A 23,428-nucleotide genomic window follows, 5' to 3' on the forward strand; every position below is an offset into this window, starting at 1 on the left:
CGTCCTTTCCCTTGAACCACCATGTCCAAAGCCAAAACCGCCCGTAAGCTAGTTTTGAATCCACAGGACGTACAACGGGGATAGTGTCGTCAGGGATATGATGACGTTTGGGTCTATTTACCCATCTAGGGCCAGGGCCACGCGATAAAGCATCCCCTGGCGCCGGCCAGAACAACGCCTACGGCTCAGACTTTGTTCGCAAACGGCAGAGTAGTTCTAACTCGCCTCGACTCGACTTCGAAACGACCTTCGATGACCCCAGAACGACGACGACAATAATGACACGCAGGACCCGATTTGTCTTGTTATCTGCGCTCGTAATTTTTATTCTCTTCGTGGTTGTTCCGCATCTTCGACGGGGATCGACAGGGACGACGACGTGGAACAATGCCGGTGGTTTCGAGAACAAGGATGAGCTGAGCGGTGCTGCTGGAACGCTGCAGGACGACGAACGCGGGATACGAATAACAAATACGAATAATAGCCCTAATGTGACGAGTGACGGGCTTTGTACCGAAGAGAGTTGTTTCAGGGGCGCTTGGAAGCCAAGGCGCCCCCCTTTGGCGAAGATTGACGAGGTGGAGCCTTGGAAGGGGTGTCCAAGCTCGCTTCGAGGGGCTACGAAGGAAGAGGAGAGGAAGGCTAGCGAGAGGCGGCTGCTGGATGTGTTGAATTGGGTGTGGGTTCCGGACGAGGGCACACTGGCCGACTGGGACCCAGAGGCGTTCGTCGTTCGACTCTTGAAGAGTCCCGGAGGATTGGTTTCTGTCGGAGGTGCGTTGTATGGTATTGGAGAGCCAAGACATTCGCTTATTCGTTGAATAGACGATATCTCGAAGCGCCACTTCGAAGCTCTGATCGTTTTATTAAAACGAAGCGTTGCGCTGGAGCTGTTCACCTCAGACCAGCAATCCTTCCGGCGCAAGCATGTCACACAATACATCCTCGCACCCAATGACCCCGGCACTCAGCGCATCTACGAGCGTGCAGGGGTCCCAGATTCACGAATAAATCGACCTATTCTGACGATGATTGAAGACAGTCTGCTGGTCAGTGACACAGATCTCTTGACCATTGTGCAACGACTTGGTGGGGTCAATGGGAACCAGCGTTGGTCGCCCAGATTGCCCAGGGTTGACCGCTGGCCTGTCCTAGTCGAGGATTTAGCTGCTCCGGTGGACGACGAACGGGAATCAGTTACAGCTGACACGATCCTCCTACTCAACACGGGTATCCACGTACGTCCGCTATCCATATCATTCTAGCCCCTACTAAATCACCCTCCAGTGGTCGCGTGAACACCTCACCCTCCTCAAACCCCGCGCCAACCCCCTCGCGGAACAAAACTACCTCACCGAAGCCTACCGCCAAATGCTGCGTACCGTCAGCGAAAGCCTCAAACCCATATCCAACCTCTCCATCTACTACCGCGCCACCACACCTGGCCATCCCAGATGCCACACCCGCACCTCACCCTACAAGTCGGCCAAGCTCGCAGAAACGATGGAGAAGAATGTGGTGGGGAGGTTGTTGCAGGGGGTGCTTGACGAAGGGGAGAGGCAGAAGAGGAGGAAGTGGGATTGGGATTTGTTTGTGGTTCATAATGATTTGTGGAGGAGGGCGATTGTGAGGTTGGAGCAGGAGAGGAAGCAGATGGAGGAGAAGCCGTATCCGTTTACGAAGTATTATGCCAAGTGGAGGTATTTGGATGTGTGGAGTCAGGCGTTGCAGAGGCCTGATGCCCATTATGACCCGACGCAAGATTGTCTGAGTTGTACGTCCTCTTTTCGTTGTGTTTCGGTGGGGATGTTGACTGAATCTTGGGTGTAGGGTGCTCGCCGGTCTTGTTCGACCAGTGGACACGACATCTGCAGCACGTACTGAATCTAGAGAAACCTGAATTTGCTTCAAAAAAGGACATGCCATCTGAAGAGGACGATATAGTCTGATCTATATACAGCGTATATCAAGGACCTAATTTCTTCGCTTACTTCTCGCTTCATAGATATTCCTCTGCTTTCTTTCGGACTTGTTGCATTGCTTAGCTTTCTCTTTTCTCAATGTCGTATTTATTATGTTGTAGAGGCTATAGCTCGTGGCTCAGGGGATAGGGTAATTTCTGTAAGCAGCTTTCTCCTATTGATCTTCAGCGGCACTGACTGGCTATTGTTTTAGGACCGTATCTGTGTAATGCTCCATCATATAAACGCCATTCTCCTGACTGGATGAAACATTCCCTCAGCCTCGTCTCAGGTGTTTTCGCAAACGCCTCTTCGAAGCTCTTTATAACCATCGCCATCCTCGACCCACTGATGTCATGTAACTCACGCCCCTTTGGAGGCATTGACAGTTCTAAATGCTGGCTTTTCTTTCGGTTCTTCTTTCAGAGGACGTTGATCATGCTCTCGTGGTTGTCTATCTTGTCTGTGCTCTTACCTGCGTCGTCAGCTGCTCCGCCGTCCCCATACACAGGATCCTACTCTAATGATCCTCGTTCATTCCCTGCAGAACGCGACCACCCATTCAGTCCGAATCGAATTGATCTCCCGGGAAAAGATGGTCGACCGTTTCGAATACTCGAAGACGGAGGGGATGTGGTTCCTGTTTTACTGATGCCTCCCACCCAAGTTTCATCTACGTCTCCGTCGTCGATACCACCGACTAGATCAACCTTGGTCGTTCCAACCACTGTCGTCGTGATATCCCAGCTTCCGCCGTCGACTGTTACTGTGCCTCTCCTGGTTCCACCTACGCCTACGACGGTCACGGTTCCACTTCTTGTCCCGCCTACGACGGTTACAGTCCCGTTCGTCATTCCACCTACAACGGAGACGAGGAATATCACGGATACGATCACCGTCATCTCCACTGTGCTCGTTGCACCCTCACCTTCACCTTCTCCGAGTGCCTCGTCCACTCGTCTTCAGCCGACACCTCGTCCATCACGGAAATCTCCATCTCCATCTTCACCTTCAAGATTACCCGATTTACCTGGTCGGATAACGTGGTCCATGCCTCGGATGATGAAAGATTTATCGTCGTTCAACGTTACTTCGCCTAGTGGGCAGAAGAATGTCCAGTTTGTGACTGGGATACCTTCTAGGGCTCTTCCCACTGCTTCATCCGGCTCGTCGGACTGGGATCGGTCGTATTCGTGGGGTGGGCAGGCGAAGGGGAAGGTTCGAGCTCAAGCTCAGAATTCGGGCTGGAGCTCTGGAAGGGATGGTAATGGTGGGTGGGGTGATGATGGTGATGAGGAGGATCAGGATGGGGATGAGGATGGAGATGGAGAAGAGGGTGGTGGTAGTGGGAATGGGGAGGTACCCCCGATATCGAACTGGCACCCTGACGAAGTCTCCCTCCAAGTTCTATACCCCAAAGGATCGATCAATCCTGCTCAGAAACCGCAAGGAGGAGCGGAGTTTTATGCGTCGCCTATTGATCTCTCTGCTGCTTTTTCCTCTTCCTCCCCTCTCTCGTCCTCTTCTTACTCCCCCGGTCGTGGAAGCTCGAGCTCGAACAGAAATCCCAACGTAACACTCCGCTACAGCGTGTACTTTCCTTTGAACTTTGACTGGGTCCTAGCTGGGAAGTTGCCTGGGTTGTACGGCGGTCATACGGGTTGTTCGGGAGGGAATGCTGCGCTTGATTGTTTTAGTACGCGGTTGATGTGGAGGCAGGGAGGGGTGGGGGAGTTGTATCTGGTGCGCCATTTCTACTACGGTTACTTTGACATTCTACTTAACATCCTCCCCACCACTTCGAATTCCTTACATCTTCCTAACTACCACTGCCCGTGCCGACAGTATGCATCCAAAACGAAACAACCACCCTCCCTCTGCTCCGACCCCCAAAGCGTCTGCGACGCCGCGTATGGGTTCTCCGTCGGGCGCGGGTCGTTCCGGTGGGTACCGGGTCAGTGGACGACGGTGGAGCAGACGGTTGTGCTTAATACGCCTGGGAGGGGGGACGGGTGGTTTGTGCTTGATGTGAATGGGAGGAGGGTGGTGGAGAGGGGGGATGTATTTTATAGGGATGTTTTGTGGCCTTCTGGGGGAGGAGGTGCAGGAGGAGGGGGAGGAGGGGGTAAAGGTGGGAGTGAGGGAGGAGGGGAAGGGAAGGAGAAGACGAGTACGGGTGGAGGAAGTCCAAAACCCACTCCGCCTCCTCCACCTCCCCGGCCGACACCGCCTAGTAACGACCCGCTGGGCGATATCCTTGGGCCCCTCCTAAGCCAGATTGGTAAATTGATAAGGAGGGACGGTGGGGTCTCTTCGACTGTGTACGAGGGCCATGAGGACGGTGGACCGACTACGACGAAAGGTGCTACTACTACTACTGCTTCAAGTTCGACATTGGAGGCTGCTCGCGGGGAGGTGGCAGCACCGACACCTCGTCCGCCTGTCCAAGCGGTCGACGAGGCGGCTGCTTCGACGCCTACCCCTGATTCATCTCCATCCCGGGAGGGTGGTAGACTCCTGATACGAGCAGCCCAACCCGAAAGACAAGGAAACTCGATTGGATTTATCGGGATATTCTTCAGGTACGTCTGTCACTTTACAGCTCGCTGCTGTTTCATTGCTTCCTCTCCCTCGTCTTTCTTCTCTCTCCCAAAAGCGGGAAAAAGAGTTCTGGCTGAATCTGATCATGTTATTTAGCACGTTCTTTGGAGGGCATGCGGACAAGTACGCGACACCTAGAGATCAGTATGTGTGGTTCAAGGATTTCGCTTTGGCTGTGAACGACTAGGCTTGGAATCGAGAGAAGGGACTAGACCCGACGGCAACCGTGCTTTGAGCTCCAGGGCATGAAGACGAGGTGTACATGTCTAGATATTCGATGGGGTATATTAATCCACGTGACCAAACGAATGCTACAAGTAACAAGTACGAGTACTTCTAGTCTACCACGACCAGGATATACAAAACCGAACGAACGAACGACGCGAAGGTGGCGAAAAGATGGATAAATAAAATAGAATAAAATAATCGTACACATAGATGCAAGTGTTTGTCGTTGGTCGTTGTAAATGGAAGGAGTGGATTAAAGCCATGGTAGGCAAAGAAAGGTTTGGATGGCGGTGACGTCTGAGCCCTAGTCATCATCATGTCCTTGTTTTCATCTTGGCGCCTAGCTTGGATGCAATTTCGAAGCATAGGACGAGGAGGCTTTGGCCGATGAGGTCCATGAGTGCGGAGTGTATGGGGAGGGCGTAGATGTCCGGATCGCGGTTTTTAGACCAGAGCCAGTTGGTTAGCCAGCGTGCTATGACTAGGGATGCGAAGACCTGTGGTATCCATGTTAGTTGCAAGCAACGAAGATGGGATGTATAAGCTTGGACTTACGGCAAAGCAGAAGAAAAGTATTGAGAAGAGGACGAAGAGTAGAGGGAGGTCGAGCCATCCGAGGGCGTTGAGGACGGATAGGAAGATGAGTTCAACTGGGATGGTGATAAGTAGTAGCGTGAACATGGCCAGTCTTGCACTAGGTTCTTTATCCTTGAACGATGCCGAAGGTGTGGGGTGTGTGAGTGCAAACGCGGCGGCATGGAGCGAAGTCGACAGTCTCGAGACGAAAATAGAACCAGTCGCGCCGGGAAGACCTGTACACACGAGATAAGGATTAAGGTTACAGAGTTCCGTTAATCAAATCAAGCCGACGTACCGCTGATAACTACAGCCAAAATGGCGAACCCTTCGTACCGGCTAACGAATACGTCCAGGATCATACCTGTAGCGCTGCTGATGATCATAGCACCTAGCAGGGGTGACCATCCTTGCGTGATGAGCGGGCGGACGTGGGGGTTGCGGAGAGTGTAGACGAGGGAGCCGACGGCGATGATGACGACTGTTATGCCGACTATGAAGGGAAGGGGTGTGTGGAGGAAGGGTATGAGGAGTGTGGAGACGAGGCCGATCATGCAGAGCGTTACGAGGTCGCCGAGGCAAGATGCAACGGCCGGTGCGATGTTGTCTGGGAAGGTGATGGGGTAAGTCAGTGATTCGGGTGGGGTGATGGAGGAACAGCGCGGAAGTACCTGGATTGAGGTTGTACCGCCTGCAGAAGAGGATGAGGGCACACATGAAGGAGCCGAGGATGAGGCCTGAGAGGAAGGCGGATGTCATGGCTGAGGTGGAGACCATGATTAATCTATTGCGGTGTTAACTATGACTTCTGGGACGTGGAGATGGACGCACGTCGCTAGTCCTGTGCTCCGTGGTGAAGCGTCCGAGGGTAAATGTGGTACCGGTTTTCTAGGTTCTAAGGAATCTATAATGTGTCGTATCGTCGAGTTTGACGGCGTTGAAGGGGATGGTATTGTTCCTTCTGGCTGGGGTAGGAACTGGCCTAGAATAATGGATAGGCATGATGCGATGAACGAGACTGATATTGCCTGGACCTGCAATAGCGTCAGGTTCCCCAAGATCATAGCTTTCCGCGTTGCTCCATCGTCGAGCTCGCCAATGTTGGCTGCTGTAGATAATCGTGCTGATAGATTCATTTCAAGGTTTCCTTGAAGGTTGAGAATTGCGGGTATGATCATGATGAGTTGGTCGACTTCGCGCATTGCACGCCAGCGCTGGTAAATTCTGGTCAGTTCTGATCCAGGTAGAGTTGTTGTGGACGTACTGAAACTTGGTCCAGCAGTTTACCGGAGAATAAGAGACTGATAGTGGTTAGAAGGAGTGTAGGCGCGCTCTGTTCATAGAATAAATTGACGTTTTCTTCAATAGATACTGCGACGGACCTCTATGACGATACCGTTCACCTGCTTCCACACATCCATTCCGCGTTTTAGTCGTGAAGGCTGGCTTGGAGGGTAATGGTGGCCATTAGGCCGCCCCGACGCCGCCAAAAGCGCCTGTCCACCCTCTTCTCCATCGAATTCCTCGTCCGAGTCGTCTTCATCCTGTCGTTTCGGGGTGTCGTCTGCCGGTGGTGTCGGTTTGGACGGCGCAGGCCTCTGAGCCACGTCGCTCATACCAATGAGCTCGATGTCATCGTCGACGGCCGCATTTCCTGGCGAATTCCCATTCATCCCCTAGCCAGAAAAGAAAAGAAGAGAAGATAATGACGGGCGGTGTGTGGAAGCGTCGGTGCGCCAAATCGAGTTGCTAAATTAGGCGTGGTAAAGTAGCAGTCGTGAGTAAACCCGCTTCTTGACTTGCGACCACCAACATCGGACTTGCATTGCAAGGCTCAATCCACCGACGACCGACTCTAGTTTCGGCTGCTACTGGCCTCGTGGTCGTCGTCGCCACCGTCCAGGGTTTACACAAATCTCGCCGTTCGTTCCCCCGTCGAAGCCTCGGTTCTGCCAACAATGTCCTCGAGACTATCGCCGTTCGAGGCACCGCCCTCGGTGCGATCTTCGTTGCTCAAGAATGTCCCGGAAATGTCGTCAATACCGTCCCTGGAGGAGATAGAACAGCTGTATAGCGAGCTCAAGACCCTCGAGGCCGCCGCGAAGAAACGGACCGAGAAGGCGAGCAAGGATCTCAGGACCATAACCGACTCGATGAGGCGTCTCAAGGAGAAGGAGAAAGGCAAAGCGAGGGCTGTCGACAAGGTCAAACGGGAGCGAGATTGTATGTTTCTTTCTCGAGTGTATCACCCGTTTTATTATGTTTTCTTATGGATGCCCTTTTTAACATCACGTCAATGGATATACTTTGTCCTGGCGCTTATGGTCTGCAATTTATCCTTTTGGCCGCCGGTATGCGTATGGAACGACGACGACAGATACGCCCTCTCTACACGACGATGCCCGGCCCACCCATTTGCCTGGATCTAAACCTCGGATGGGCTCACACGCCGGAGCATCAATACATTCTGCGCGTTCCTCTGTTGATCCACGGCGGTCGTGAGTAGCAAGCTACGGCGTTCCCTGTTACTGCTAATGCGTGTACAGTGCCATCGACGACAAGAAGCAGAAGAAACGCAAGTATGCTGAAGTGGATCCTGGGGACAGTGACGGTGGCCACAGTAAGTAATGGTGTTCTCTCCCGCCTCGCGTGACCGTGTTGCTAAGTCCTCTCTTTTTCAGGTGTTCAACGCGTTCGAAAGGGGTCACCCGCGTTGTCCAGTACGCCGATGTATTCCTCAAAGGCCTCGAAATCTATACAACCGACTCCCTCGACTCAATCCAAGGTATCAATGACCTCATATTTCCCGGTGAGCTTGAAGCACTAACCACACGACCTCCAGTCATTCTACGGCCCCGATTTCACCGTGCCACCAGCTCAAAACCTCCTCCCCACCCGTCCTCCAATACCTTCTCCACCCGTCCCAGGACCCAGCAAGCCAACCGAAGTGACCGAAGATTTCAGCAAACTAAAACCCCCGGCCCAAACCCCCATCAGCACCTTTTACACGAGCGTAGAGCCCTACCTGCGTCCCATCCGCGAAGAAGATGTCGGATTCCTAGAGTATACCGGGGACGAGGTTGAGCCGTTCGTGATGCCCAAGCTGGGTGTGCACTACCTAGAAGTATGGGAAGAGCAGGACGCGACGGGTCTGCCGATCATACCCGGGAAGGGGAAGGAAGCGCCCGCGTCTACGTTTGTTGCGCCGAAACCGACGTGGGATCCGTCGACGCTGGGGGATGTGGATTTGATTGTGGAGGAGAAGGGGCATGGGCCGTTGACGGAGAGGGTGATTAGTGCGTTGTTGCCGATACCGGATCCTGGGGGGTGGAAGGGTGTGAAGGCGGCGGAGGATGCGATGGAGGGGAGGCCTGGTGGGAGTGGGGCTGCTGCTGCGAGGAGGGAGCGGTTGAATGTGACGGATTTGGAGAATCGGATACGGGATACGATGAGGTATCATGGGTTGCTTGATAACGTTGTGAGTCCTCCCGTACACTTTTTGATGTTAGGTTAGGTAACACCTGGTCCAGCAACCCGACTTTAGCGAAAAAGTGGATGACCCAATCGCTACAGCTCTGCGCCACGCACAGCAAGAACTACGCGTCGTAATGACGACCAACAAACTGCGTAAAGAACGGTTAGCGGCTATAGCAAGGGACCGACTGGGGTACCAAGAGTACCTCGAGATACGCGATATGATTGACAAGAACATTACCAACCTCTATGCTAAACTGCAGAAGAAAGACACGCCCAAGTTGAGTAAGAAGAAGAAGAAACCGTTGGCTGGGGCAGCTGCTGCCTCGGCGGCAGCGGCAGAAGCCAAAGCCATGGCCGCCGCTGCACTCGAAGGCGGAGGAAACGGGGGAGGAGGGGGAGATGGGACACCTGCGCCTCCGGCACCCTGTCCCGCTGCGACGGGTATGATACCCGACGAAGACAACCATCTGTTAGTGAATGACCAGTTGAGGCAGTTGGTTGAGACGAGGAAGAATTGGGTTGAGCAGGTTGGGAGTGTGTTTGAGGAGAAAGAGAGGGCTAGTCCTGGGAGGATATATGGGTTGCCGAAGGAGAGTGTGTTTAAGGGGATTGAGGAGGAGGTTAGGATGAAGTTGAGGTTGGGAGATGGAGGTGTGGGTGGGATGGGGAGTTTAGGTGGTGGGAGTGGGATGGGGAGTAGTGGGAGTGGTGGCGGGGATGCAAGGATAGCGAATGGGATGCATGGTGATCCTAAAGGGAAGAGGAGGGCGGATGATGCTATGGATATTGGCTAACACCCCTTCCCTCCATCTTCCCTTTTTTTATCTGCTGCATTCTCTTATTGGGTTTCGGTTGTTCCTTTCTTTTCATTTCGTCTCCGTTTCCTTGTGGTTGTTCAGTTTATTGGAACCCTCATCCTTTCCTCTTCCTCTTCCTCGTACCTTTTTTTTCTCTGATATTCTCTTTTTTTACATGCGACACTTTTTCACTTATTCTTCTATTAAGGTTCGAGGGGTGCGAGAGTGCCTCTCCATTTCTCTTGTTTTTGGCCTGACCCGCCTGCCGCTGGGCTTCATCGCACACCCCAGGCTTCATCGCACCCACCCGCCTGGCATCATCCACATCCACCTACTACTAGCTGCTCTCGCTTTCCCTCTCTGTCTGTCTGCTCACGCTTTTTGTATATCGTTTTCTATCCGCATCCGTCAAGACGTACAATACGTAATTGCATTTTGAAATCAGTTCAAATAGGCGCCTGAGATGACCTCCCCAGGTGTTCCAGGTAAAGGCGTCGCGGTGGCAGGCGAAGCTCTGGTAGCAAGGTAAACGAGGATGTATTCGTGGGCATCGAGAAGTAGTGGACGTATATTGGTGGGCATCGAGTGCAAGACAGAGGAAGGAGGCCAAGAAGACTATGACGACGACTTCGACTTTTTACTCTTTTTCTTTGGTGCTGCATCCTCTTCCACCGTTGTCTCGTCTGAAGCGACTTTTCGTTTCTTGCCTTTCTTTTCCTTGTCTTTTGATTTTTTAGGTTCTGGGTCTGGTTTTGCGTCTGTTTTTGTTGACGGTTTAGTGGAAGGAGTTTGAGCGTTCACGTCCACGTCCATAGATCCATCTTCCTCCTCCCTGGTGTCACCATTGACAGTAGTCGTATTTGAACCATAAGGTTTGAATGCGTGTTTAAGGAGTTCGTTTGGGTAGGAAGGGCGGGGTGGGTTTTTGTATTTTTGGGTGGATGGGTCGCGGTCTGGGAGGGTTTGTGGTTCTGCTTGTGTTGGTGATACTGGTTGGGCTGAGAGGACCAGGCGGCGGGCTATCGGTTTGGGAGCTAGCAGCATATGAAATTGATTATTGCTATTCTTCGTAAACGAAGAGAAGAGGAACGCACCATGATACACCTTCCCCTTCTTACTCCTCGGTAACAAACAGGATAAAGTATTAATTTCCTCCCCGCCTACGGGTGTCTCGTCTGTGATTTCTTTACCGATAGACCATATGTCGAAAGCTGCGTGTTTCTTTTTTAGGGTGCCGACTTTGAGAGTTTTGGAGGAGGAGGGAGGGTCGATTTGGAGGGAGGATAGGTGTTTTGGTTTGACCTGTAATTTCAAGTTCAATGGATGTTTAAGTAGTTGGGATGATAACACTACAAAGTAGCGTAGAGTGGGGAAGACGTACAGCGCTTGGAGCACGAATAACCCAAATCTCGACATCATCGTCGTTATTGACAGCGTCCCAGTCGAATTCTCCGGCGTCCCCTAGGGAGTTGACGAGTACCCGTCCAGGAGGGGGTTTAAAAGCCCAAGTAGGATCCTCCGTTCCTTCGTTTCGGGGTCCCTTTCCGTTCGCTGTTGCATTGGCTTTCCCCTTTTTCTTTAATACTGTGGATATGGGCTCTGGCGAGCTCGAGGATCGTTCGGACGAGGACGAAGACGCTGAGGACATTTTGGCTTTTGTATACCAGGTTAGAGGTGGGTAGAGCGCGAGGGGAAAATCTGCAAAATATTCAAAGTCCGCGCAGGGGCGCTGGGGGGCTGGATTTGGGAGTCGCAATTCTTCCGCTTTTTTCCTCCTTTTTTTTTAGAAATGGAGGGCTCCGCCTCGTCCAATCTTCCTCTGGAGCCTTGCTCCTCCTTCTCATCGTCCTAACACTCCCATTCACTTCAATTAGTCTATTAAATCCTGTATGGCGAGCAACAACTTGAACCACTTTACAATGGACATGCTGGTGAACGAAGAGCAACAGTCCTTTGAAGCTATGGCCGCCACTGCGTTTCCTGGGTTTGGGACTAGATTCGAGGATGTGACGGACGTCTTTGAGGATGCTGTATCTGGTATGTTTTTTTCTCTCTCCCCGGGCGCTTGTCATACCCCTCTCTTTTATACGTGAATCCCGTCCAACCGACCAAATTTTTCGAATATAAGCGATGGAGCCGGAGGAGATGCTGTTTATGGACGGGTTTGGGCTGCAGGATGCTATGAGTGCTTTTGAGGCGGGTCTCTTCTTTCCTTTTTTCATTAGGAGTGTGGGATGTGGAGTGCTTACTTGCGGTGTTGTTGCAGATTGGTGAACCGAGGTTGGATACGGGGTATATTGGCGACACTCCTCCGATGCCGTTCAACCCACTCGAACCGATGCTGCCCGAGGAAATATGCTGGATTTTGGATAAAGCGCTCGGTTACGAGGTATACACCCTTCCTTTCTCATGCTCGTAACATTGAAAATGAATCATTTGGGCCTAGATGGAATGGCACGCCGGGAAACTCCTACCACACACCATCTTCACGCTCCAATATGTCCATTGTCTAACGGATATCGAACCGGATATGATGTCTTGGAAAATCCTGTCGGACGTGGACCACACCCGCCCGCTCGAACTCGTCACCGTCGTGTTGGGGTCGTGCGTCCAAGCGCTCCTAAAGTGCTGCGACTTGACTTGGAACGAGATGCAGAATAACGAGATGATCCATGATGTCAGTGCTCTTCCTACGCGAAATGTCTCTTGAATTCTGATGAGAGGGCTGTTTGTAGACGGAAGATTGGCAAAGCGATAAATGCGAAGTACCGGTTCTAGAAAACCTGCCTGTGAAGTACTTCGAGTCTAGACTAGAACAAGCCGCGACATGGGTCGAGTTCTCCGACCGCAGTGCGTGCAATAACCCAATCCTCCCGCCTACCGCCGACTAACCCTCCTATCGCAGTCCCGCCAAAATGGAAACAACCCCTCATCGCACGAATCCGCCTCCGCAAGGTCTGCCTTAAACCCCGTCCCACCGGGTATCCGCATCCTCACCACCCCGCATATCTATAGACCCTCCTAGAACTTTTCAACCTCGAACCAACTAAGAACCGCTCACAGTACCAATCCCTCCTCGACGACGCCCAAACATTCATCACCGACATCACCTCCCAGCCTCCTCCCACTCTCTCACCCTCCTCCCCTGCGTACCTGGTATTTGACCCGTACATCTCGCGAAGGTTGAATACCTGCGTTCCGGTGCGCGTGATACCCACCCCCACGCATGAGGAGACGTGGAAGGCGCTTGGCGCGTTTTTGGAGGGCTTGAGGGAGCTTAGTTTGTTGGTGGATAGACCGTGTTTGGCGACGTGGGAGGTGCGTCTTTGAGTCTTGTTTCGTGGTTCGATATACTGGACAGTGGATTGACCTTTTTGGTTAGTCTGTGGGTAAACTACGCGTTTGGCTATCGGATGCTCCTCGACCTGCGTATGTGCGGTCTCTCACCCAGGTACGAATGCTCCCTGTTTCCTCTCCCCTTCCCTCACTCTCGCTCAATAATATGTACTTCCACCCGGATTGCTTACCGACCTTTGTGATTCTTATCTTATCGTAGAGCTCGTTCTATAACGGCATCCTCGTCCTCGACCAACACACCTTCTCCTGGGCTCTCGACAAACTATTCGAAGAACGAATCGGGGTTTCGTGGTCTACTATCCGCGATCTGGTCACGAATGGCGGGTGGACGAGGGCGGCCCCGCCGCCGTTGGCTTCGATTGACCGGAAGATGTATCGGGTACGCTTCTGTTCCCTGTCTCGAATCGTTGCCTATTCACTAGGAGAACTAACTTTCTTTCTTTTGCCATAATCGTTTTGGTTTTGTTGTGGTGTGGTGTTATAGCTCCTGACAAGCCATATCAAACTCAACTGGTCGAACCTCTCGAGGATGCGTCGGAAGCTTATGAAACTTGTTGTTGAGTGGCATTTGGTGTATGATTGGTGTGTGGATTTGGTTGAAGGGCTCAGTGATAAGGTGCGTTCTTTTGTCCTTATCCTCCATTCCCTCTTTAACTCACCACTCACTGCCTTGCCTGCTCACTTGCTTCCCTTCCTTTCCTCCTACCCACTGACCCTCATCCCGACCTCCTGGCCACCACCAACCTCGCTCTTGGCACCCACCCACACCCTCCTTACCTAACTTATCCATACAGATCCCGCAAACCCACATCATCCGCAAGCTCCCCGAAACCATCCTCACCTTCCGCCTCGAATCTATCCGCGAGATCATCCTCACCGGGTTCCAATTAGAATTATACGCGGCTTATGAACGCCCATTTGCGTATTGGTATTTGAGTGTTGTTGAGGGGAGGTTGAGGGAGTGTTATGAGTGTGTTTTGGGGGTGTTGGAGCAAGGTTGGTGTTTTGGTTTTTGTTTTCTTTTTCTTGGCGATGGGTTTGGTTTTGGGTTTTGGCGTGATGTGGTATGGTTTTGGGATTTGGATTTGCCTTCGGGTTGGATTTGCCTTCGGGTTGGATTTTCCTTCGGATCGGATTAGGGGATGGGTTTTTGGGTTCTGGGTTGGCTATGGTTTTTGGTTGTGCAAGAGGTGTTCTGATGAGACGTGTTATGTGTGCTTTTTCTAGATTCAGCGCCGTACAAGGATATGCAGTTTAAACTCCAGCTGTCGAAAGCTATCCAGGGCTTGGCGAAGGGTTCTCTGCTGGTACGTACATTCCCTCTGTTCTAGCCTCGCATGAACTGTGCTCACCATCTCGCTCATTCACTTCCTTTGCCCGCCCATTCACATTCATTCGTCGCTCCCCAACTTGCACCTGGCTCGCTCACCCGTCATCCGCTCTCTCCACCTCTCCACCGGTACACAGGCCACCCTCCCCTCCCAAACCCCCGACTGGGACGCCCTCCGACCCAACTTTTTCAAACGCTACAAATGGGCTTTCAGACCTGACTATGATATTACCACTTCTCATCCCGTTGCGCACCCTGAGATGGAGGATTTTATGGTGTTTTGTGAGGAGGTTGTAGCGGTACGTACTAGTTCCTTCACCGTGGCCTTTTGCTTTTTATGTGTGCGGAATGAATAGAAGCTGATGTTTTCTTTTGTTCTTTTCTCGTGTTCGTGGTTGGTGGTTGGTGGTGAATAGATGGGGGATAAGATCAACCCTCGCCAGTACGTCGACACGGCTAGGGGTATCTTGGAGGAGATGGTCGAGGGGAAGAGTGTCTCGCCTTGGGTTAGTGGGGAGGATACGTGGTGCGAGGCGACATCTCAGGTACGTCACTTTTCTCTTTTTTCCACTTCTCACCACCACTTTGAAAAAGCATCCTCTCACACTACACCCGCGATGGCTATTTACAGTTCATACGCGGATTGAAAGATGCGTGCGACCGCCTGGCCGAGCTCCCGACTTCACTTGCTGCGATGGATAGTTTTGATCTCAAGAGGTTGAGGTGGGATGTTGGGAGGGGTTCGGGTCTGTGGTTCCCTGCGATCGAGCCGGAAAAGGAGGAGTGATTATGGGAGGAGGAGGAATGGGGAGCGAGGAGTGAGTAGGATTAAGGAGGAGTTAGGAATGAGATTGAAGAGTGGAAAGGAGGGACTAGGGAGCAGGAAGCGATGCAGAGCGGGGATGGATGGGATGGGATGGGAGTGCTCGCTGTTGCTCGTTCCCCAGTGAAACTTAAGTAGCGTACAAACGACTTGATCTCTTAATTACTTACATGATCATGAAGGTGTTTGGGGTTTATTGGGGCTTAACGATGACGGGCAGTCCGGTAGCATAACTTCCTGAAGCATCAATGATCAAGACATCCACAGACTTGGCTTTTTCTCCCTCTTGGAGGGTTTGCCGATTACCGTCACCTCCCCACAGCAACAGCAACCCCAGAATACTGTGGCCAGCCTATGTGTCCAGAAGTGTCCCCATACAAGTTTACAAAGGACACGTGAGTTCGTTTAGTCTGACTACGGGAGGCTATGTGTCCAATGCGTGAAGCTATCCCTGGAGGGATAAACGGAGCAACCGATAAATCGCTGTTCTATGGACCATACAACCCTCCTAACATACCTAAGTATTTCCACCCACCGACAACTACATGTATCGCCTCAGTTCACAAAAGCTAAAACCAATGTGATCTAAAAAGATTGACCCCTACCCGGATTGAACGGATGACCTTGAGGATTTCCCAAGCTGGAATCTCACGCTCTACCACTGAGCTAAGGAGTCATTGTGATTGTGGAGTCGGGGCGTCGTCCACGGTCGGCCTCGCGATCGGTCCCAACTGCCTATGCCGACAGTTCAACGTTCCAACTCTTCTTGAAGTTGGGAGGGGCTTCCAGTTTCCAACCTTTTCTGAATCGTGGATCACTGGCGAGGATGGATGTGAGAGACCGAGGACCACACAGGCAGGAGAGGAAGTTTCAACATATTGCATAGGAGAGGAGACATACGCGTACGGACTAGCTGTACACTGTATTTGGGGGTTTCTATATCGCTAGGATTATAGATGCACGTAGGTAGGGAGGGACGGACGCCAGTCAAGACGTGCGCTGGGGTAATACTAAACTATAACTTCCAAGGCTTGCTCGGAAAAGACCAGCCGTACTGCTAGAATACGGAGAGGAGGGTGGGTGGGGGCGGAACGCTAGGTTCAACGCCGCGCGGGTGTGTGGGGCAGCTAGTGCCACGCAGGAGTGACGTGTGTCGGTGTAGGAGGGATGTGGCTTGCACATGCTGGGACTGGTAGGAGAGGAGAGGGGAAATGGGATAGGGGATACAAGTACAACGACCCCCAATTTCCTTGGGCATTTATCCTGAATGCTCGAGGGCAGGGGAACCGTGAAGTCATGTCTTCGTTATCGCGGTACACACATAACGACACGTATTGTGTACGTCCGTCGGGTATACCGTGTGTCTTCTTCATCCTTCTTCATCAAGAAGCGATGCGTGGTGGTAACCGGTTACCCTCCACATCGCAAGAGAGGACTCGAACGCTCCTCTCCGTGTGCTCAGTCGAGGTTGAGGGAACGAGCCTCCAAAAGGCGGAGGATCTCCGAGTACCTGGCGTGGGTGGTTTGAGGCTCGTCGCGGGGAACGTTGGCACGCTCAAAACGAGCAACGCGGGAAACGGATTCCTCAGCCCGTCGGACGACAGCGCTAGTTGCGCGTTGGAAGCGTTCGGCACGCGACACGGGGGCCTCGTCAGCAACGACGGTGACATCCCGCTTGAGGCCTGGAGCGCGCTGGAATCGGGCGGCGCGGTCGACGGTGACGGCTTCGGTGGCGGGCTCAACATCCCGCGCGGCGAGGCTGACGCTGGCGCGGCGTTGGAAACGGGCTGCGCGGTCGACGATGCCCTCCGAGCGGCGGGCGAGGACGACAGGGGTCGGTGCCCGCTGGAAGTGCACGGCGCGGCCCATGAGGCGGCTTGGGGCACCGACGGTGGAGGGAAGGGGTGCGGCGCTGGCGGAGAGGAGGTAGAAGGAGAAGAAGGCGAGGAGGGTGAAGACGAAAGTGGGCTTGCAGAACATGGTTGACGTGGTCGGGTAAGTAGTTGGAAGTAGAGAATGGATTGGCTGGGACTTGTTCGTTCCGTCAAATAATAATGTATGGTAGGGGAGCGGAGAGGCTGATTTCTTGACTTTCAAAAAGAGTGACGACGTAGCAAATGAACGGCAGAGGGTTTAAAAAATAAAGGACTCGAAAGAGCGGCTTTACTTAATAGAACCCAGGGAAAGAAGAAAGAGCCTGTTGACGGAAGAAGAAGGTTGAGGGCGAAGCCACGAAGAGAAAGTTGAAATCAACGAACCGTTCTTGTTTATGTACACCCGGAGTCGACAGCGGGCGGCGGATGTCTGATCGGATTTAGGCGTGCCCGGACTCCGTTCTGGGTTATCGCCGGATGCTGTTACGTTGATAAGCGCCCAAGGGTCGATAAGAATGCTCGCTAACAGACCTACATAAAATAGGTAAAAGATCGTCAGGAAGAGAAGCTAGCTAGTGCTCAATGAAGGGTGGATTCAACTACACAATCGCCTTTGCTTCTTTCCCCCCAGAAAAGGCCCCATCATGAGAACCCCATTGGACATACCCATCGCGCCCTCGGTGCCTTCCAACTCATCCTTGATAATGTTTGTGTCAGGAACAGCAGCCCAGTAGGCTATACTCTATTGCGCAACACTCAGAAGTCACAGGCACCATTGCGAATTTGGATTATCCAATGGTTATTGTGATTCAACGAGTTGTCTCGATCATCGACTCTGGTCCACTCAACGCTCGAGAGGTGCTCAAGTCCTCCAGGCAGGTCCCACAAAATCGACGAGAAACCGGTATGGGCGCTTATAGCGAGTTCATCCACGTGACTTGGCGCTTACGCCTGACATGGTGCAGGTGCTTCGTGATGATGCGAATTGACGCCATTGGCTCCCCCTTTTCGCCAGCTCCCTGAATAGATCTATCTTTTTTCTTCTTCCATTCACCAAAGCATTGTTTCACATACCCTCTAGGCAGCGAGATTCAGCTATGCCAACTGTCAATACCCGCACCATTGACCATATTGTGCACTTGACACCACCCGGAAGTGTCGAAGAGGTGTCGAGACAGTTCAACGAACTGGGCTTTGTGTAAGCTCTCACATTTCTGTTGTCTACATTGACAAGCATCATTGAACCTCTTTACAGCGTGCTGAAAGGCGGAACGCACGCAGATGGTTTAACGGGAAATGCACTAGTGGTGAGCCGCAACATATGCAATGCCACCACAAGTCTTGAATTCAAACCCGCTCCAGCTACTTGGAGATGGGACTTACCTCGAACTCATCTCATTCACTCATCCTCCTTCACACTACCCTGGAAACTCCCCGGAACGCTCCAAACGAGACCAACATCGGTGGTCTCGGAAGTCCCCCGGGTGGATTGACTACGCATTCCTGGGGAATGGAGTACGAGATCCCAGCATTTCGGAGACGATCAATAAACGCGCAGAACAGGATGGAAGCGGAATCAAGTATCTCCCAGAAGTAGATGGCGGGCGAGTTAGGCCGGATGGGAAGGTCTTGAAGTGGTTGATATCAGCTGCTGAAGGAGAGGATCACATTGGAGTGGTCCCATTCTTCTGCGGGGACGTAACTCCCAGAGAGCTGAGAGTGAGTTCTGTCGATGGTTTTGACGATTGTAAACTCATTAGTTTCGTAACTTTCGTTCTCCCAGGTGCCGTCAGACTCCTCCAACACAAGGCACCCATCCACCGTCACCGGGCTCGCATTCATCAGACTTGTGGCATCCAAAGAGTCATTCACGGATGTTGTAAAGCAGTTGACAACCGTTCTCGTCGGAAACCCACCTCTTTCAACCAACGACACCCAAAGCATCTGGGAACTCGACACGCCAGGCAAGCCAGGCTTCGCGCCCAAGAGACCATCATTGATTGTCGAGGTTCCTACCACGGAGAAGGAAGGGTCTTTCCTCGCATCTTTGGAGGGAGATAAACAGGGAATATATGAGGTCGGTTTCTACGTCCAGGCGCTGGGAGATAGGCCTGCCGAAACCCAGACGCCGTACGGCAAAATAAAGTTCATCCCTTTGTGAACAAATACAAAGCTCGAGTTGGGGTTATTGTCCTGTAATCTACCCTTTGTGGTGGTACTTAATATATAACGAAAGCGTTGCAACGGGCGGCAGAGCTTCTTAGCCGAGTGGTGGCTGCCAAGAATTTCAAGTGTTGGTGGTTCGTATCAATATCAGGCTTGGCCGCCGATGTTGGCAACGACATTGAACATGTTGACGGGCATCTTTTCACCGCCACTTTCCCTCGAAACACATCCCCATCCCTAGAACAGCCTATATAGAACTTCGTCGCTCCTTTATCATTTTTCTCTCGCTTCAGGCCCTCACTCGTCTATTCTCCAGCCGTTCCCTGCTTGACGCTCGACGGGCATGCTTTTACGACTTTCGGTTTTCATTCATGTCCTTTTAGCTTCTATCTCGCTCTCCCATGCACGACCGCATCTGGGCCATGGCCGACATTTATCACACAGGAATGTAGCCCACCACATCCATGCTTCCCGCAACACTGGATCGACTCCAGGAACGCCGACGACCCCAGAAATCACTGTCAGGAACACAACCAGAACGCGCCGGCGAAGATGCACAGCACGACAATTGGACCTTGAAGCGCTGGAGGGACAGTTGCTCGAAATTACCGACCCCTCAAACTTGCCATCGCTGGCCTTGGAATCCGCTGCTCCTTCATCCTCTTCCGACCCATCCTCGTCTGGCGCTCCCTCGTCGCCAGCAGTGGGCGCTCCACCAGAACCCTCACCAACACAAGCACCACCACCAAGCTCTCCCCCGCCGTCCTCGTCTCGGGTCAGCCAGCTCTTCCCCGTACCCGGATTCAGCAGGTCATGGAGCACATGCCCCGAAGCGCCCAACCCTCGAGAACTCTCCGACGGCACCCTCCGACCTGGAAATGTTTTGCGGACGACCATGTACTATTACGGAAACGCACCTGATGGGAGACCGGCCATGGTTGGCCACTTCCCTCAAGGATCGTTCACGTTCAAGAACTATCCCCAGGGTGGATTTTCGTTCTACGCACCCGGTCCTGGTGATGTTGATCTTACCACTGCCAAGGAGGCCACTTTCGGATATAGCGTTTTCTTCCCTGAGGGCTTTGCATTCAATCGTGGAGGAAAGCTCCCTGGATTATGTACGTCGTCATTTGACCCTCTTTGCAGATTCAATAACTGACTTGCTATCTAGATGGCGGGAACAGCAATGAAGAGGCCACCAGCTGCTCTGGTGGGCGCCGAGATACGTCTTGTTTCTCCGTTCGCTTGATGTGGCGGAGAGATGGAGATGGAGAGTTCTACACCTACCTCCCTCCGGGCTTCGACTCCAACAACCGTCTCTGCAATGTGCCACCCTTCTCCGAATGCAACCCTACCTACGGTGCCTCTGTTGGCAGAGGATCATTCCGCTTCCCTACCGGTACTTGGACGACCGTGGCGGAACGTGTTAGGCTGAACGACCCTGGCCAATCCAATGGAGAAATCCAACTCTTCGTTAACGGCCAGAGCGTTTTGAACGTTGGCGGGCTCGTGCTGCGAGATAGTGGTGCTGGAAGGATTCGCGGTATTCAAGCACAAACATTCTTTGGAGGTGAGTGTGCACTGTACTAGTAGTTCACGTAAAATCCGCTCAGCGCTGATCACTCTGCGTCACCTAGGTTCGACAGCGGATTGGGCAAGTCCCAAAGATCAGGATATCTATTTCTCGGATTTCTCAGTCGCCATCACGCAAAGCTTCTAGACTTTTCGCATGGTTGTTTTTATGGCCAGAGGCCATTCTCGTTCATTCGCCACGCTTTCGACTTCGTGCTCTATTTATACGTTGTCTATTCGTCATTGCTTAATGCAGTCTTACGCTTCTCGTTGATCAGAGGCCTATTTTGACACTTCTTGCCGGCAGAAGCACCGCAGCGAGGATCGCATATCCTCGTCCAGTATCCGTTGATCCCAATGGTTGCGAAGATATAGATCCTGTGACAACGGAAAGGGTAAGCATATCGCAAGCCAGTCAGTTCCTGATGTTTTCGCGGCCGTCAGTTATTCAGATCAGACCCATTTCTCGGTGTGTGGGTCCCCCCTTCCCCCGACGATCCTGTATGTGAGTGCTTTACGGCTTTTCTTCTTCTTAGCCCTAGTAATTGGGACGTTTCAGGATACAGGTCACCCATAGTAGGGATGTGATATCATCAATTGTTTTGGTGCAGGAGTACATTTTCTAGCCACTGCCTTGTGTACGACCTGATCGCAAGTGCGCACATTATGGGCCCACTGGTGATGAGCGCGCTGCTCCTAGAAACTCGTTGGGTTCAAATACAGGCTCGATGGCCTACAAGGGCCCCCCAACTCACTGTCCCTTCTGCAACGTCGTCTCCAGCATGCCTGCGCCTCGGTTTCTCCTCCTAGCCCTCGCTCTTTTAATTGGTTTTGCAGTTGCCCACCCAGCCCCCGACCATGCTGAAATCGCACGCCGACAGAGCGTCAATAGCCTCTTCCCTGTCCAAGGCTACCAGCGGGCATGGTCGACGTCGAACGTCCTGGGTAGTGCGCTCAGCCTGAACGACAACGCCTTCCGCCCGCGGAACGCGATGACCAACCCCGCGCGCTCGTATGGGAACTCCCCCGACGGTAGACGCTCCCTCATCGCCACATTCCCCCAGGGCGCTGTCACGTTGAACTCTAACCCTGCCGGAGGGTTTTCATTCTACGCCCCTGGCCCAGACGGATTTTCTCTTACTGGTGCGAGGGAAGTGACGTTTGCTTATTCCGTCTATTTCCCATCTGGTTTTGGATGGCAGAAGGGTGGCAAGCTACCTGGTCTCTGTGAGTACTGTGCTATTTGTGCGGGCCTTTTAATTCTCATTCTCATTCTCAATGGCAGATGGAGGAAACAGCGATGGAGAGGCCATAGGATGTTCCGGTGGACGACACTCCTCAGCTTGCTTCTCCGCTCGGTTCATGTGGAGGGCTAACGGCGCTGGCGAACTGTACACCTACCTTCCTCCCCATGCCGACAACAAGAGGTACTGCAATCGAGGGGATACTCACTGCAATCCCCAGTACGGTGACTCTGTTGGTCGTGGCGCTTTCCACTTTAGGGCTGGTGGTTGGACTACCATCGCCCAGCGCGTCAGGCTAAACGACGTGGGTCAATCCAATGGAGAGATCCAGGTTTGGGCGAATGGACAATCGGTGATCGACCTCAAGGGACTTCAGCTACGTACTAGCAGTAGTGGTAACTTCCGAGGCATGCAGATGCAGACGTTCTTTGGTGGTGAGTAGGTTCTCTTGTTCATTCTTTTGAGTTCCCTATTCAAGATGGTGGTTTAGGTTCCAGTCCTGACTTTGCCAGTCCCAAGTGGCAGCAAGTCTTCTTCAGGGACTTTTCGATTGCCATTGTCCGGTGATGCGCTCCAGAACCGAGTGGCCGCGACACAGAGCCTTGAAGTTGAGAGAACCCTGGACCAGATAAAGCCGTTCCTTTTGACAAACTAAGCTTTAATCACTGTCGTTACTACCTGACTAACGCCTGTCACTTACCCTGCGTTTAAATTATGCTTATGTTATTCGGACCTCCGTACTTCACCTGGAATTTTGACGAAGCTTGTAGAAGACCCTGCGACGCTGCCACTTACAGACTGGGTGCTCGGGAACAACGTTCGCTCGTGACCCCCAGCTCTCCGACAGGAATGCCCCAAGGCCCCCCATTCTCAGAACACACTGGGAAAATGCACATGCACATTAGTCACGTCCAGCTGTCTGAAAGGAACGCAAGGCGCCCATTTTCAGGAGACATTGTGACTTTCACACTCCTCATCCTTCTGGGAAAATTGACTCTGTCGATGTCGTGAGGGGACGTGGCGATTCCATTCTCGATCACATCGTGGAGAAGCTGCCTGGAAACAAGACAGAAGCCAACGTACAATACGGTTGTCACAGGGTGCCATTTGGACCTTGAATGAACGTCGAACTCGACTCGCCAGTAATAGTCTTTCAACTGATTGTTTTCGGAAGGCCAAAGTTGGATGGTTTCCTTGGGCCCACTTTTTTTTTGTGGATGAGGTCGCAACACTGATTGGCCCAGTCCTTTCAATCGTGGAAACAACGCCTTATAGAACGAGGGATATTGAGTGACTTTGTTTCAATTGTACCACACCAATTGTCGCGCGTCGTTCTTGACCCCTCTGCTGGGGAGGGGTTCGCGTCGCCGCGCCACGTGCGCGGCATCGCCTCCGATCAGAATGGCGCCTTCCCTATTTGGT

The 23,428-nt window shown here is 52.5% G+C and overlaps 10 protein-coding genes and 1 non-coding gene across 11 annotated transcripts; 8 read left to right on the forward strand and 3 right to left on the reverse strand.

Annotated features, from left to right (window-relative positions):
• Positions 1 to 21: 21 nt before the first annotated feature.
• CC1G_06059 (hypothetical protein) lies at positions 22 to 1,949 on the forward strand (the record flags this gene model as incomplete). Its single annotated transcript, XM_001839817.2, has 5 exons — positions 22 to 43; positions 136 to 774; positions 826 to 1,238; positions 1,288 to 1,774; positions 1,831 to 1,949. 5 exons carry the CDS (start codon positions 22 to 24, stop codon positions 1,947 to 1,949), a joined length of 1,680 nt encoding a protein of 559 aa, XP_001839869.2.
• Positions 1,950 to 3,011: 1,062 nt separating this feature from the next.
• Positions 3,012 to 4,749, forward strand: CC1G_06060 (alginate lyase; the record flags this gene model as incomplete). The annotated part of the gene is made up of 3 exons (XM_001839818.2): positions 3,012 to 3,704; positions 3,807 to 4,543; positions 4,659 to 4,749. The coding sequence occupies 3 exons, from the start codon at positions 3,012 to 3,014 to the stop codon at positions 4,747 to 4,749; spliced, it is 1,521 nt and encodes a 506-aa protein (XP_001839870.2).
• A 355-nt stretch (positions 4,750 to 5,104) lies between these two features.
• Positions 5,105 to 7,060, reverse strand: CC1G_06061 (solute carrier family 41 member 1; the record flags this gene model as incomplete). The annotated part of the gene is made up of 7 exons (XM_001839819.2): positions 6,749 to 7,060; positions 6,631 to 6,699; positions 6,198 to 6,580; positions 6,038 to 6,150; positions 5,665 to 5,973; positions 5,346 to 5,602; positions 5,105 to 5,287 (listed from the first exon to the last, which is right to left on the reverse strand). Exons 1-7 carry the CDS (start codon positions 7,037 to 7,039, stop codon positions 5,105 to 5,107), a joined length of 1,605 nt encoding a protein of 534 aa, XP_001839871.1. The 5' UTR covers positions 7,040 to 7,060.
• A 264-nt stretch (positions 7,061 to 7,324) lies between these two features.
• CC1G_06062 (hypothetical protein) lies at positions 7,325 to 9,637 on the forward strand (the record flags this gene model as incomplete). Its single annotated transcript, XM_001839820.2, has 6 exons — positions 7,325 to 7,589; positions 7,744 to 7,864; positions 7,913 to 7,986; positions 8,048 to 8,151; positions 8,209 to 8,844; positions 8,897 to 9,637. 6 exons carry the CDS (start codon positions 7,325 to 7,327, stop codon positions 9,635 to 9,637), a joined length of 1,941 nt encoding a protein of 646 aa, XP_001839872.2.
• Positions 9,638 to 10,159: 522 nt separating this feature from the next.
• Positions 10,160 to 11,288, reverse strand: CC1G_06063 (hypothetical protein; the record flags this gene model as incomplete). The annotated part of the gene is made up of 3 exons (XM_001839821.2): positions 10,160 to 10,674; positions 10,735 to 10,942; positions 11,022 to 11,288. 3 exons carry the CDS (start codon positions 11,286 to 11,288, stop codon positions 10,256 to 10,258), a joined length of 894 nt encoding a protein of 297 aa, XP_001839873.1. The 3' UTR covers positions 10,160 to 10,255.
• A 271-nt stretch (positions 11,289 to 11,559) lies between these two features.
• On the forward strand, positions 11,560 to 15,114 carry CC1G_06064 (hypothetical protein; the record flags this gene model as incomplete). The annotated part of the gene is made up of 14 exons (XM_001839822.1): positions 11,560 to 11,677; positions 11,866 to 12,029; positions 12,087 to 12,317; positions 12,376 to 12,490; positions 12,546 to 12,595; positions 12,656 to 12,958; positions 13,023 to 13,091; positions 13,197 to 13,376; positions 13,482 to 13,613; positions 13,792 to 13,993; positions 14,225 to 14,304; positions 14,465 to 14,626; positions 14,744 to 14,872; positions 14,959 to 15,114. The coding sequence occupies 14 exons, from the start codon at positions 11,560 to 11,562 to the stop codon at positions 15,112 to 15,114; spliced, it is 2,091 nt and encodes a 696-aa protein (XP_001839874.1).
• A 631-nt stretch (positions 15,115 to 15,745) lies between these two features.
• Positions 15,746 to 15,826, reverse strand: CC1G_20035. The gene has a single exon. It is a non-coding gene; the product is annotated as a tRNA-Trp (tRNA).
• A 491-nt stretch (positions 15,827 to 16,317) lies between these two features.
• On the forward strand, positions 16,318 to 17,366 carry CC1G_13999 (hypothetical protein; the record flags this gene model as incomplete). The annotated part of the gene is made up of 1 exon (XM_002911914.1): positions 16,318 to 17,366. The coding sequence occupies one exon, from the start codon at positions 16,318 to 16,320 to the stop codon at positions 17,134 to 17,136; it is 819 nt and encodes a 272-aa protein (XP_002911960.1). The 3' UTR covers positions 17,137 to 17,366.
• Positions 17,367 to 18,083: 717 nt separating this feature from the next.
• On the forward strand, positions 18,084 to 19,185 carry CC1G_14000 (hypothetical protein; the record flags this gene model as incomplete). Its single annotated transcript, XM_002911915.1, has 4 exons — positions 18,084 to 18,222; positions 18,280 to 18,331; positions 18,387 to 18,743; positions 18,808 to 19,185. Exons 1-4 carry the CDS (start codon positions 18,122 to 18,124, stop codon positions 19,183 to 19,185), a joined length of 888 nt encoding a protein of 295 aa, XP_002911961.1. The 5' UTR covers positions 18,084 to 18,121.
• A 261-nt stretch (positions 19,186 to 19,446) lies between these two features.
• On the forward strand, positions 19,447 to 20,910 carry CC1G_14001 (alginate lyase; the record flags this gene model as incomplete). Its single annotated transcript, XM_002911916.1, has 3 exons — positions 19,447 to 20,308; positions 20,362 to 20,760; positions 20,828 to 20,910. The coding sequence occupies exons 1-3, from the start codon at positions 19,534 to 19,536 to the stop codon at positions 20,908 to 20,910; spliced, it is 1,257 nt and encodes a 418-aa protein (XP_002911962.1). The 5' UTR covers positions 19,447 to 19,533.
• Positions 20,911 to 21,544: 634 nt separating this feature from the next.
• Positions 21,545 to 22,573, forward strand: CC1G_06067 (alginate lyase; the record flags this gene model as incomplete). Its single annotated transcript, XM_001839825.1, has 3 exons — positions 21,545 to 21,989; positions 22,048 to 22,440; positions 22,497 to 22,573. The coding sequence occupies 3 exons, from the start codon at positions 21,545 to 21,547 to the stop codon at positions 22,571 to 22,573; spliced, it is 915 nt and encodes a 304-aa protein (XP_001839877.1).
• Positions 22,574 to 23,428: the final 855 nt, after the last annotated feature.

Source organism: Coprinopsis cinerea (assembly GCF_000182895.1).
Source record: "Coprinopsis cinerea okayama7#130 chromosome 2 map unlocalized cont3.2, whole genome shotgun sequence".
NCBI classification, from domain to species: domain Eukaryota; kingdom Fungi; phylum Basidiomycota; class Agaricomycetes; order Agaricales; family Psathyrellaceae; genus Coprinopsis; species Coprinopsis cinerea.